The sequence below is a fragment of the Bufo bufo genome, chromosome 3 (assembly GCF_905171765.1).
Source record: "Bufo bufo chromosome 3, aBufBuf1.1, whole genome shotgun sequence".
NCBI classification, from domain to species: domain Eukaryota; kingdom Metazoa; phylum Chordata; class Amphibia; order Anura; family Bufonidae; genus Bufo; species Bufo bufo.
In genome coordinates this window covers 486,426,776-486,441,623 of record NC_053391.1, presented here as the reverse complement: position 1 = coordinate 486,441,623, position 14,848 = coordinate 486,426,776, and the positions used below count along the sequence as shown (strand labels likewise).

Sequence of the window (14,848 nt, the reverse complement as noted above, 5' to 3'; positions counted from 1 at the left end):
ATATTTATTACCCTGATTCTGTAGTTTACAGAAACACCCCATATGTGGTCGTAAACTGCTGTACGGGCACAGGGCAGAGCGCAGAAGGAAAGGAACACCATATAGTTTTTGGAGGGCAGATTTCACTGAGATAATTTTAAGTTGCCATGTCACATTAGAAGACCCCCTGATGCACCCCTAGAGTAGAAACGCCAATAAAAGACCCCATTTTGGATACTACGGGATAAGGTGTCAGTTTTGTTGGTACTATTTTAGGGTACATATGATTTTTGGTTGCTCTATATTACACTTTTTGTGAGGCAAGGTAACAAAAAATTGCTGTTTTGGCACCGTCTGACAGGTTAGATCATATGGTATTTTTATAGAGCAGGTTGCTACAGACGTGACAATACCAAATATGACTACTTTCTTTGGTTGTTTATTTCAGTTTTACATAATAAAGCATTTAAAAAATATATATTATTTTGTGTCTCCATATTCTGAAAGCCATATTTATTTTTTATTTTTTGGGCGACTGTCTTATGTAGGGGCTTATTTTTAATTTTTTTCGGTATGAGATGACGGTTTGATTGGTACTATTTTAGGGAGCATATGACTTTTTGATCGCTTGGTCTTACACTTTTTTTAATGTAAGGGGACAAAAAATAGCTTTTTTGAGAACACTTTATATATTATTTATTTTTTTACTGGTGTTCACCTGAGGGGTTAGGTCATGTGATATTTTTATACAGCAGGTTCTTAGGCCTCTTTCACACGAGTGTGACGGATTAGGTCCGGATGCGTTCAGGATGCATTAAGTGAAACTCGCACCATTTTGCAAGCAAGTTTAGTCAGTTTTGTCTGCGATTGCGTTCAGTTGTTAAGTTTTTTTCCACGCTCGTGTAATGCGATTTGATGCGTTTTTAACACGCGTGATAAAAAACTAAAGGTTTACAAACAACATCTCCTAACAACCATCAGTGAAAAACGCATTGCATCTGCACTTGCTTCCGGATGCAATGCGTTTTTCACTGAAGCCCCATTCACTTCTATGGGGTCAAGGCTGCGTGAAAAATGCAGAATATAGAACATGCTGCGTTTTTTCACGCAACGCAGAAGTGATGTGTGAAAAAAACCGCTCATGTACACAGACCCATTGAAATGAATGAGTCAGGATTCAGTGCGGGTGCTATGCGTTCACGTCACGCATTGCACCCGCTCAGAATACTCGCTCGTGTGAAAGGGGCCTTACGGATGTGGCGATACCTAATATATATAGTTTTTTTTTATTTATTTAAGTTTTACACAATACATTTTTTTATTTTTTTGGCGATTGTCTTAGGTAGGGTATCATTTTTGCGGGATGAGATGACGGTTTGATTGGCACTATTTTGGGGTGCATATGATTTTTTGATCGCTTGCTATTACACTTTTTGTGATGTAAGGTGACAAATAATGGCTTTTTGACAGCGTTTTTATTTTTTTATTTTTACTGTGGTCACCTGAGGGGTTAGGTCATGTGGTATTTTTATAGAGCAGGTTGTTACGGACGCTGCGATACCTAATATGTCTACTTATGTTTTTTACATTTAACACAATAAAAGCATTTTTGAAACAAAAAAAATCATGTTGTAGTATCTCCATAGTCTGACACCCATAGTTATTTTTTATTTTTTTGGCAATTGTCTTAGGTAGGAGCTAATTTTTTGCAGGATGAGGTGACGGTTAGATTGGTACTATTTTGGGGGGCATACGCCTTTGCGATCGCTTGGTGTTGCACTTTTAGTTTGTTCCCCTGAAGGGTTATGTTATGTGATATTTTTATAGAGCCGGTCGATATGGACGCAGCGATACCTAATATGTCTACTTTTCTTTTTTCCCCTATTGTTTACAGTCAGTTTTTACTTTATTTTGGGAAAAGGACGCTTTTTTTTTTTTTACTTGAAACTTTTAATTTGTTTTGTAAAATGTTATTTTTTTTAACTTTTTTTCACTCTATTTTTTGTCCCACTCTGGGACTTCAACTTTTGAGGTCTGATCCCCTTTACAATGCATTACAATACCCCTGTATTATAATGCATTGGCTGTAAGTGTATTGTAATACACTTACAGCCTGCTTGCCTGTGAGATCCAGGGGGCTGGATCTCACAGGCTGTCACGGAAGGCAGCCACGATGCCTAAGGCCTCTTTCACACGGGCGTCCCGGATTTCCTCCGGATGTGTAGAGTGTGCATTACGGGAAACCCACGCGAGTGTGCACGCAATTTCAGTCAATTTTGACTGCGATTGCATTACGTTGTTCAGTTTTTTATCGTGCGGGTGCAATGCGTTTTGCACGCGTGTGATAAAAAACTGAATGTGATACCCAGACCTGAGCCCGGACTTCTTCACTGAAGTTCGGGTTTGGTTATAAGGGAAAATAATAACATTATTAAATGGGGTTGTCCGGGTTCAGAGCTGAACCCGGACATACCCATAATTTCACCCAGGCAGCCCCCCTGATGTTAGCATCGGAGCATCTCATGCTCCGATACGCTCCCTGGCCCTGCGCTAGGTCGCGCAGGGCAAGGGCTCTTTTGTTTACAATAACACACTGCCGGGCAGAAGGCAGTAAAATGGCTTGGGCAGCGCTAAAGCACGGCCATCAGAGCCGGTGACGTCACCGGGCTTTCTGGCAGCCCCATGGAGAGCCCGGTTCGTCACCGGAACTCCTGAAAATACCTTTGCCCTGTGCTATTTAGCGCAGGTCAAAGGAGAGCATCGGAGCATGAACTGCTCCAATGCTCAAGTCAGGGGGCTGCCTGGGTGAAAATGGAGGTATGTCCGGATTCAGCTCTGAACCCGGACAACCACTTTAAAAATGTTTTTATTAATGCAGAATGCTTACTAAAATGTCGATTGAGGGGTTAAAAAAAATAAAATAAATAACTCACCTCATCCACTTGTTCGCGCAGCCGGCATCATCTTCTTCTTTCAGGACCTGCAAAAGGACCTTTGATGACGTAATCTTCATTCAGCAGTACCTGCGCTGACGTCGCCACGCTCACCAAGTGGTGAGCGCGATTACGTCATCAAAGGTCCTTTTGCAGGTCCTGAAAGAAGAAGAAAGAAGACGATGCCGGCTGCGCGATCAAGTGGATAAGGTGAGGTAATTTTTTTTCTTTTTTAACCCATCAAATCGACATTTTAGTAAGCATTCTGTATTAAGAATGCTATTATTTTCCCTTAAAACCATGTTATAAGTGAAAATAATACAGTGAATTTACTTTAATGGGGTCCGGGGTTGCTCATCCCTATCATCTCCTAGAAACCATGCGTGAAAATCGCACACCATCCAGAACATGCTGCGATTTTTACGCAACGCACAAGTGATGAGTGAAAATCACTGCTCTTCTGCACAGTCCCATTGACGTGAATGGGTCCGGATTCAGTGCGGGTGCAGTGCATTCACCTCACGCATTGCATCCGCGCGGAAAACTCGCCCGTGTGAAAGGGGCCTAAGGAAGGCATCGGGCTGCCATCGGGTCCTCGTCACTGCAGCGCGGGGACCTGATTGACACCGGGCAGGATCCCGCACGTGCTGCAGTCAATGCTGACCTTGGCAGTGCGAGGATTAATGCGCCGGCATCAGTGTTTTCACCGATGCTGGCGCATACAGCAGAGGTCCGGCTATTAATGACTGCCGGACCCCTGCCGCTGATCGGGCAGGCGCAGCTCCTGCACCCGCCTGATCAGCCCACCGTACATGTACGGCGCGGGTCCTTATTGGGTTAAATACGATGTCTGAGGTGTGCTGAAAAATGTCTTTCTCCAGTAACCAGTCTTATCTTTATTAGCTCTGGTTTTAGATCTGGTAGACTTCTTAAACTTCTACTTAGACTACTTTCACACTAGCGTTTTACTGGATCCGGCAAGGTTCAGCAAAAACGCTTCCATTACTGATAATACAACCATCTGCATCCGTTATGAACGTATCCGGTTGTATTATCTTTAACATTGCCAAGACTGATCCGTCATGAACTCCATTGGAAGTCAATGGAGGACAGATCCATGCAGTTGAGAAAGGTGGGACAGGCTGAAACGCGTCTTGTAAATTTTGTAGTTGAAATAAAGAGTATAACATATATTAAAGACAAGAACACTTTCTGGGATTTTTTTCATTGGATTTGCTATGAGGATTGTCCCTTCCCGTGCAGCGTGAATAAGGATCGTGAGCTGTTGATTTTCCTCTCCGTTTTCTATTGTGGCAGAGAAAACGAATACGTCCCCATTGACTTGCATTGGGGGTCATGCCGGATCTATCTTGCTCTGCATCGCAGGACGGAAAGCAAACTACAACATGTTGCAGTTTGCTCTCCGGTGTGGGAACGCAACTAAACAGAACGGAATGCATTTTGGAGCACTCCGTTCTTTTCAGTTCAGTTTTGTCCTCATTGACAATGAATGGGGACAAAACTGAATCATTTTTTCCGCTATTGAGCCCCTATGACAGATCTCAATACCAGAAAACTAAAACGCTAGTGGGAAAGTAGCCTTATTTGCTCATGAATGTCATTAAGAGTTCCTTAGCGTGACATAGTGGGCGTTTAAAGACAGCTAAAAGTCAGGAACTATAGCAAATTTTGTTATCCATCATTTCTAGTTCCCTTGCTCTTTACATGCATTACTGTCAAACTAATCTCTCCTGCCTTGATAACTTCATGGTGGTTAATATTAGCAAGCAGAGTGGTTCTTATGTACAGAAAATATATTCCCTAAGACTAAAATCTGCTATTAATGGGAGTCTTAATATATTGGTTAGGAGGCTAAGCACATTAGAGTGAATTGTTTTCGAGGTGGCTTGTCTAATTATTGTGTCTGCAACATTCATCCATTTCTGAGTCACTCCCATGTGCTGGATGGATGCCTAGAATATTACAGCAATATGTGCTCCAATTGGTTCTTCTGCTGTCATGCAAATCTTCTCGGGGAAGGCTGACTTTTTTTCTTTTTTATCTGAACAGAGACTTGTATTATGCAGTTGGTTTCAGTGACACTGCCTCGTTGGATAGGTGGGGTTAGTTGTTGATCTGATTTTATTTTCACCCATCTTTTTTGTCATTATTAACCTTATGTATGCTCTGTTTGTCTTTTAGATTTACTACTTATTTGGAAAGTGCCTGCTTCCAAAGTTACATCTGCCAGTAAGTGCTCAACGAAGTCACGTTAAATGCCAAACCCCCAAGATCTTGCCATGAAGTTTATCTAAAATTACCTTGTATGTCTACTGTGTTGTTGCCAATGACTCATCGAGAAATGGACTAAATATCTGCGGCATAGGGGACGTAGGCTCTGTCCAGTAAAGACTGTGGATTCCCTAATAAGGCCAATATTCAATTTCATCTTACTGAAGAGTAACCAAGAGAAGACTTATTCCAGACAGGACCACCATTAGGCTGGAAGTACTTTATGGATAGAAGCTAAGTGGTAATCCCACCCTGATATTTCCATCCCTGGAGGTCTGAGTATGTTGTCTTCTCAGCCAAATTTGCTGAAGTAGTGCATTTTGATTGATGACTGACTAAATGCAGATGAATTGGCTTTTCTCATGCAGCTTTGCGTGTTTTGGACTCTATTCAGCAGTTCAGTCCATCTAACGCAATTACATTTTTATTGTACTGAAGCCTGCTGAGGAAGGCTCCAAGCTCCAGCTGACTTAAGTTACAAAGTCACCAGGCAGACTTCAGCTTCTGTTCCGTTTCTACAGCATGGCTTTGAATGTAGCTCCGGTAAGAGACACTAAATGGCTGACCCTTGAAGTATGCAGGCAGTTCCAGAGGGGGACATGTTCAAGATCTGATGAGGAATGCAAATTTGCACATCCACCTAAAAGTTGTCAGGTTGAAAATGGACGTGTTATTGCCTGCTTTGATTCCCTGAAGGTAAGAGAGTATTTTATTATTTCAATAAAGTTCATTAATGTATCTAAAGAAATGTCGTTAATTATACTGCCACAAAGGTTATTACTTGGCGCAGTTCATGCTCAATGTATTTTTGGGACAAGGGTCATTCTTCGAATTGTCTAATGATCCTTAATAAAAATAAAAAAAATTTATATTGTAAGCCTAACAACTTATTTATGCATTAAGATCAGGAGCAGACTGGCCATAGACTGTACAGGGAAATTTCCCAGTGGGCCAATGCCCGGGGGGCCCCCGAGCCCTCTTCACAGCTGCTGACCAGGTAAATATCGATCTAATGCTCTCAGTATTAATTAATGCTAGGAGCATCAGGTACTTATGTACTTGGCCAGCAGCCCGGTGCCCTCCTGAATTCAACTGTATCACCGTCCTCAATATGGTGATAGGGCAGTATTTTATATTGAACTGTGGTATTTTGTTTTGCTGGGGCAGTATTTTGTGCTGCACTACGGTACTGCTGGCCCTTCTTATTTCTGTTGTCCCTGCCTACTTGTGGCTTGTGTTGCCCCGCTTTCTGTCAATTTGGACTCTCCTACAACATGGGGCCAATTTTTGGTTTTTAACCAGGGTCACTTTAGGTTTCCAGTCTGTCCCTAATTAAGATACATACTAAGGGCTCATTCAGACGCCGGATGCTGTCTGCAAAAATGCGGATACATTATTTTGCAGGTTAAATGAGGTCCCATTCAGTTCTATGGGGCCCTTTTCTTCCATTGCACGGCTCAGCAAAAAAATGAAACATGTCCTATACTTGTTAGTCAATGCAATCAGTTTTTTTGCACATATGCTGAACTGTCCGCAAAAACACGGGTCCGCATTTTTGCGGACAGCATACAGCCGTCTGAATGAGCCCTAAATATGTATTGGTGTGAGGATCCGACAGGTTTCCGTCATAAATTTGTCCGGCTTTCAGCTGGACAAATTCCGTTGTAGTCAATAGGGATCTGGCAGTGTCTGGCTTTGCCGGATACAGTAACTCCAGTGGTCTGTTCCTCTGGTGGAAGGAACTGCTGTATTTGCCTACTGGAGATGTGAATGTAACCTTAAACAGATTTGAAAAAATACCTAAAAAATGTTGCAAATCTGGGCATACATTGGTTTAAAAGGGTTTTCCAGATTCAAAATATTGATGATCCCATTAAAGCAGGCATCCACAAACTGCGGCCCTCCAGCTGTTGCAAAACTACAACTCCCAGCATTCCCGAACAGCCTACAGGTATCAGCCTACAGTGCTGCTATACCTTGCACTCACACAGGCATTGCATCCTCCTCAAAATGTTGGTCTCCTTATTACATTATGATCTATTGATCATTTTTATGTTGGCACTGTGCAGAAATTTGACACTGGAAAACAAACTTCACCACTGCATTAGAGATGCATCTAGTTTGTTGACTGTTTCCAGTAGCAACTAGAAGAATTGTGAATGCAGTTATAACAGGCTACAAGTCTGGTTTAAGATGAGAAATGCAGATTTATGCAGATTTGGAGTAACCTTAAAGGGGTTGCCCACCCTTAGTGAGTGTTTCTTTAAGCCCTGATGCTCAGTGCTGGGTCTCCCCATGTATTAATTTTTTTATTTTATTTTATGCATTTTATATAGCGCTACTATATAGACATTATTATCCAACAATCTAAGGTCCCTATCAGTATGTCTTTGGAGTGTGGGAGGAAACCCACACAAACACGGGGAGAACATACAAACTCCATGCAGATGTTGTCCTTGGTCAGATTCAAACCTAGGACCCCAGCGCTGCAAGGCACCAGTGCTAACCACTGAGCCACCGTGCTGCCCCATGTCAAAATCCGTTTGACGCAGGACATGTGACCACTGCAGCCAATGATTAAACCCTTTAAAATAGTTATCAAAAGTGGACATATGCCTTAGGTACTCATATCTTGTATATAGAGCACAGACTGTCTAAAGAGTGTATGGAATTGGTCTAGTCATTAATATGGTAATGCCACATTTGGGTCTTTGTGAAAAGCAGAGGAATACATGTTTCATGACTGTGATGCACAATTGTTCACTGTATTGTGGTTTATTGTTCAAAATTAAATTTACTTTTTACAATTTTTTTGTCATTAATGATATCCTGTCTCTAAAAATGACCAGTCATGTAATGGACCTCTTCTTGTAGACTGCGTCTGACTTGGCAAAATTTATTATGCTTCTGATAACTTCTCCGTATCTTACTCTCGTTGTACTGGAATGTGTGCTTGTAATATAAGCATATCTTTGTTGAACATATTATGCGGCCACACCACTCCCTTAGGTGCCTAGACAAGCCCTTATTTCCATAGAACCATGCCCGACTATTTCAGAATTAATTGTTTACTGGACCTATTTATCTGTGTGTATATATATGATGCGGTCTTGTGCTAAAACAAAACAAAAAGTCAAAGTCTTCCCCCATCATTCTGCACTCATTATTGACAAAGTGAAAACAGAATGTGCAAAATCTTTGCTAATTTATTGAAAGGGGAAAAACTAAAATCTTGCATTGGCATAAATATTTAGATCCTTTACTCGGGACTTAATTAAAGCACCTTTGACAGTAATTACAGCCTCCAGTCTTCTTGGGTATGAGGCTACAAGGTTTGTACGCTTAGATATGGGGATATGTTGTCTTGACTGTGCGCTTAGTCATTGTTCTGTTGGAAGGTGAACCTTAAAAGGGTTTTCTAAGAATTTTATACTGATAACCTATCCCCGGGTTATACTAGTTTATACTGATAACCTATTGTGAATGGTGAATCCTGTCTTATCTGTCATTCTAATCCTGCCTGGAATCATACCACCTCTGTGTATAGATGAGCAGTAAAGTGATCGGTACAGATCAATTAGGGCTCTTTCACACTTGCGTTCTTTTCTTCCGGCATAGAGTTCCGTCGTCGGGGCTCTATGCCGGAAGAATCCTGATCAGGATTATCCTAATGCATTCTGAATGGAGAGAAATCCGTTCAGGATGCATCAGGATGTCTTCAGTTCCGGAACGGAACGTTTTTTGGCCGGAGAAAATACCGCAGCATGCTGCGCTTTTTGCTCCGGCCAAAAATCCGGAACACTTGCCGCAAGGCCGGATCCGGAATTAATGCCCATTGAAAGGCATTGATCCGGATCCGGCCTTAAGCTAAACGTCGTTTCAGCGCATTGCCGGACCCGACATTTAGCTTTTTCTGAATGGTTACCATGGCTGCCGGGACGCTAAAGTCCTGGCAGCCATGGTAAAGTGTAGCGGGGAGCGGGGGAGCAGTGTACTTACCGTCCGTGCGGCTCCCCGGGCGCTCCAGAGTGACGTCAGGGCGCCCCAAGCGCATGGATCATGTGATCGCATGGATCACGTCATCCATGTGCATGGGGCGCTCTGACGTCATTCTGGAGCGCCCCGGGAGCCGCACGGACTGTAAGTACACTGCTCCCCCGCTCCCCGCTACTACTATGGCAACCAGGACTTTAATAGCGTCCTGGGTGCCATAGTAACACTGAACGCATTTGGAAGACGGTTCCGTCTTCAAATGCTTTCAGTACACTTGCGTTTTTCCGGATCCGGAGTGTAATTCCGGCAAGTGGAGTACACGCCGGATCCGGACAACGCAAGTGTGGAAGAGGCCTTAGTGGCACCTATTATTAGGGTTAGTGGCCTTAGTGTTTAAAAATAGTGACATGAAAAATTAAAAATATCACCAAAAATGACAGTAGGTCATTTTCTTTTGACACATTTTCTTTAAGCACAGTCTGAGGTCCAGCACACTCTGGTTCAGGTTTTCATTAAGAATATCCCTCTACTTTGCTCCATTCAGTTTTTCCCAAACCCTAACCATTCACCCTGCTCCAGCCACTGAAGAGCACTCCCACAACACGGTGCTGCCACAACCATGCATCACTGTAGGGATCGTGTTGGGCTGGTGATTAGCAGTGCCTGCTTTCCTTCAGACATGAATCTTAAAATTGAGGGCAAAAAGTTCAAACTTGGTTTCATCAGACCAGAGAATCGTGTTTTCCTTTTTTTTTTGCAAACTACAGGCGGACTATTATATGTATTTTACTAAGGATGGGGCTTCTTTAGTGTGTATATGTAGTGCCATGTATGGTGTATACTGTACCTGTGCATATGTAATGCAGTATATAATAGTGCCATGTATAGTGTATATCTGTTTATATGTAGTCCCATATAGTGTAGACCTGTATATATGTAGTACAACCACTAGGGAAGCTTTAATAAGTAGAAAATATTTTTTACAAATTTTCTGTAATAAAACATGGGGTGCGTCTAGTGTAAAAGAATACGGTATTTGACTAATACATCAGATCATGTAACGTACAATAAGATTATTTGCTGTGGCTTTATTTACATTGCTGGAAATGAAGGGCAGGTGGCATTGGCTTTTTCTTATCATACAATGTGTCTTTTCCTGGGAGAACAGAAGCAGCTGTTAGAGAAAGTTGCATGTTCTGACCATTGCTAGTAACGTAAGAAGGTGTGATCACATATACAGTATATACTAGTCCTCTTGCATATTTACATGCCATGACATTTTCAGTTGCCATGAATGGCCAGCTATAAAAATAAAGGTTCAACTTTGTAAGGCCAGCTTCCCCCCAGGCACAGCAGCCAGATGTTACATGTGAATGGATGGGAATTCATGGATTCCCATTCTGACATATTATTCAACAAGCCCTAGTTATTGTCTATGCCCATGATAATAGATATAACCCAGGTCCACATCACCTGCAAGAAGCCCACAGATTTATTGGATTTTATGACTGTTTTCATGAGATGACATCACTCAATCTGCTTTATGGCTCATGCGCATGACCGTTGTTGTTTTGCGGTCCGTTTTTCACGGATCCGTTGTTTCATATCTGAGTTTTTTTTCTCTGATTTAAGTCCTCTTCCATTCCGTTATTGCACAAAACATATCCGTATGTTTTCCGTATTTGATCTGTTTTTTGCGGAACGGAAACGGTAATTTATTAATCAGCAAACACATGAGCAATATGGGCTGGGCATAGCATTTCTACAGTATGGATCCATAAAATACGGATAGGTTCCGTTTGCGTTCTGTTTTTTTTTGCAGACCCATTGACTTGAATGGGGCCTCAGACCGTGATTTGCGGACAATAGGACATGCACTACTTTTTTGCGGAAACGGAATGCACACGGAGTAACTCCTGTATTTTCTACAGCCCCATTGAAGTGAATGGTTCTGCATACGGTCCGCAAAAAAAACGGAACGGAAGTGGAAAGAAAATACGTTTGTGTGCATGAGCCCTTAGGCAAATGCACCATAACAGCTTCAAGGCCTTTCTGGCACAAAGCCCGATGGGATTTATTTGACAGAAATGTAACTATAGGAAATGTAATCTGTGGCTTAGTGGAGCAGATGGAATGTGATTGAAACTGCATCCACAGCTAAATAATAGTGTGCTACACGCCCAGTGATGTGCATTATTCTTAGGCCTCTTTCACACTACAGTATGTCCATTTCAGTGTTTTGCGTTCCGTTTTTCACGGATCCGTTGTCCCGTTTTTGGGTTCCGTTGTGTCTCCGTTTCCGTTCAGTATGTCCGCAAAAACCTTTCAGTATGGTTTCCGTATGGTTCCCGTATACGGTCCGTTTTTCACGGATCAAAAACGGAAGCCACCTGTATTTGTGCTCAGCCAAAGTTTGGCAACAAGAAACACATGGCCACAGTGGGCTGGGCCTAGCATTTGTTAATGACGGATCCGCAAAAAACGGATGACATACGGATGACATACGGATGCCTTCCGTATGCATTCCGTTTTTTTGCGGACCCATTGACTTTAATGGAGCCACGGACCGTGATTTGCGGACAAACATAGGACATGTTCTATCTTTCCACGGCATGGAAATACTGAAATACTGAAACGGAATGCACACGGAGACACTTCAGTATTTTTTGCTGAACCATTGAAATGTATGGTTCAGTATCTGTTCCGTATACTGAACTCAAAAAACGTCCAGTATACTGAACGCAAAATACTGTAGTGTGAAAGAGGCCTTAGTAGGTAATGTTGAAGTGAATACGTTGTTAATTTAAGAAATTCTGTTTGCATCGTGTATATTTATATTACCACTTCTCACTTATTTCTTTTACGCACTTCTGTCATATTTATGTTGCTTTTACATCATCTACATTTTGTCACTTGGTGCAGTTGGGAGTATATGATATGTCTTGTTTCTTCTCATAAGCCTTGGTCACATAGTTGAATCTGCCACACAGAGCCAGATTTAGGCCTCTTTCACACTACAGTATGTCCATTTCAGTGTTTTGCGTTCCGTTTTTCACGGATCCGTTGTCCCGTTTTTGGGTTCCGTTGTGTCTCCGTTTCCGTTCAGTATGTCCGCAAAAACCTTTCAGTATGGTTTCCGTATGGTTCCCGTATACGGTCCGTTTTTCACGGATCAAAAACGGAAGCCACCTGTATTTGTGCTCAGCCAAAGTTTGGCAACAAGAAACACATGGCCACAGTGGGCTGGGCCTAGCATTTGTTAATGACGGATCCGCAAAAAACGGATGACATACGGATGACATACGGATGCCTTCCGTATGCATTCCGTTTTTTTGCGGACCCATTGACTTTAATGGAGCCACGGACCGTGATTTGCGGACAAACATAGGACATGTTCTATCTTTCCACGGCACGGAAATACTGAAATACTGAAACGGAATGCACACGGAGACACTTCAGTATTTTTTGCTGAACCATTGAAATGAATGGTTCAGTATCTGTTCCGTATACTGAACTCAAAAAACGTCCAGTATACTGAACGCAAAATACTGTAGTGTGAAAGAGGCCTAACTGTTAGTTAGGCCTATTGCACACGACCGTATGGCTTTTTCAGTGTTTTGCGATCCGTTTTTCACGGATCCGTTGTTCCGTTTTTTGTTTCCGTTGTGTTTCCGTTTCTGTTCCGTTTTTCCGTTCCGTTTTTCCGTATGGCATATACAGTATACAGTAATTACATAGATAAAATTGGGCTGGGCATAACATTTTCAATAGATGGTTCAGCAAAAAACGGAACGGAAACGGAAGATATACGGATGCATTTCCGTATGTGTTCCGTTTTTTTGCGGACCCATTGACTTGAATGGAGCCACGGACTGTGATTTGCGGGCAATAATAGGACATGTTCTATGTTAAAACGGAACGGAAAAACGGAAATACGGAAACGGAATGCATACGCAGTACATTCCGTTTTTTTTGTGGAACCATTGAAATGAATGGTTCCGTATACGGACCGTATACGGAACGCAAAAAACGGCCAGTAAACGGGAAAAAAAAACATCCGTGTGCAATAGGCCTTAAAGGGAGTCTGTCATCAAAGTTTCACCTTTTTAACCCTTCCCATAGCTTTCCAGCAGCCTTAGAGTTAATAAAAACGTTACCTTTATGAGCAATCCTGGACTTATAAAACCGGCAAAAAACAACTTAGTAGCATATGCAAATGAGGGCTCGCAAGTGCCCAGGGGCGGCGTTACCCTCGTAGGTGCCCAGCTAGCTCAGCCTTATCGTCGCTTCCCCCCGCCCATTCTTTCCCTCTGACCGCCCATCTACTTACTTCTTGTTTCGCCGAGATCCCGCGCCTGTGCACTGCGATGCCCATTCCTTGTACGGCATCACAGTAATTAATGCGTGTGCTGTCCGCATCCGTTGCCTCGTTCCGTGGCCCCGCAAAAATTATGAGTCTGGTCCTATTCTTGTCCATTTTTGCGGACAAGAATAGGCATTTCTATAAAGGGCTGTCCATTCCGTTCCGCAAATTGCGGAAGGCACACGGGCGGCATCCGTGTTTTGCGGATCCGCAATTTGCGGACCGCAAAACACAGCACGGTCGTGTAAACAAGCCCTTATACTTAGGCCTCTTTCACACTACAGTATTTTGCGTTCAGTATACTGGACGTTTTTTGAGTTCAGTATACGGAACAGATACTGAACCATACATTTCAATGGTTCAGCAAAAAATACTGAAGTGTCTCCGTGTGCATTCCGTTTCAGTATTTCAGTATTTCCATGCCGTGGAAAGATAGAACATGTCCTATGTTTGTCCGCAAATCACGGTCCGTGGCTCCATTAAAGTCAATGGGTCCGCAAAAAAACGGAATGCATACGGAAGGCATCCGTATGTCATCCGTATGTCATCCGTTTTTTGCGGATCCGTCATTAACAAATGCTAGGCCCAGCCCACTGTGGCCATGTGTTTCTTGTTGCCAAACTTTGGCTGAGCACAAATACAGGTGGCTTCCGTTTTTGATCCGTGAAAAACGGACCGTATACGGGAACCATACGGAAACCATACTGAAAGGTTTTTGCGGACATACTGAACGGAAACGGAGACACAACGGAACCCAAAAACGGGACAACGGATCCGTGAAAAACGGAACGCAAAACACTGAAATGGACATACTGTAGTGTGAAAGAGGCCTTAGGCCTATTGCACACGGACGTTTTTTTTTCCCGTTTACTGGACGTTTTTGGCGTTCCGTATACGGTCCGTATACGGAACCATTCATTTCAATGGTCCCGCAAAAAAAACGGAATGTACTCCGTATGCATTCCGTTTCCGTATTTCCGTTTTTCCGTTTTAACATAGAACATGTCCTATTATTGCCCGCAAATCACAGTCCGTGGCTCCATTCAAGTCAATGGGTCCGCAAAAAAACGGAACACATACGGAAATGCATCCGTATGTCTTCCGTTTCCGTTCCGTTTTTTGCTGAACCATCTATTGAAAATGTTATGCCCAGCCCAATTTTATCTATGTAATTACTGTATACTGTATATGCCATACGGAAAAACGGAACGGAAAAACGGAACAGAAACGGAAACACAACGGAAACAAAAAACGGAACAACGGATCCGTGAAAAACGGATCGCAAAAC

At 42.7% G+C, this 14,848-nt stretch overlaps 1 protein-coding gene across 11 annotated transcripts in view; it reads left to right on the top strand.

Annotated features, from left to right (window-relative positions):
* Positions 1 to 14,848, top strand: part of MBNL2 (muscleblind like splicing regulator 2) — a 204,909-nt gene that overhangs the window by 117,779 nt on the left and 72,282 nt on the right. For 10 of the 11 annotated variants that reach the window (XM_040425303.1, XM_040425304.1, XM_040425300.1 and 7 more), the window contains exon 2: positions 5,115 to 5,900. In XM_040425303.1, the coding sequence (XP_040281237.1) occupies positions 5,727 to 5,900 (174 nt within the window). In that variant the 5' untranslated portion in view covers positions 5,115 to 5,726. Of the gene's footprint in view, positions 1 to 4,975; positions 5,031 to 5,114; positions 5,901 to 14,848 lie in introns of those variants that run through there. The other variant, XM_040425295.1, reaches the window with a different exon arrangement.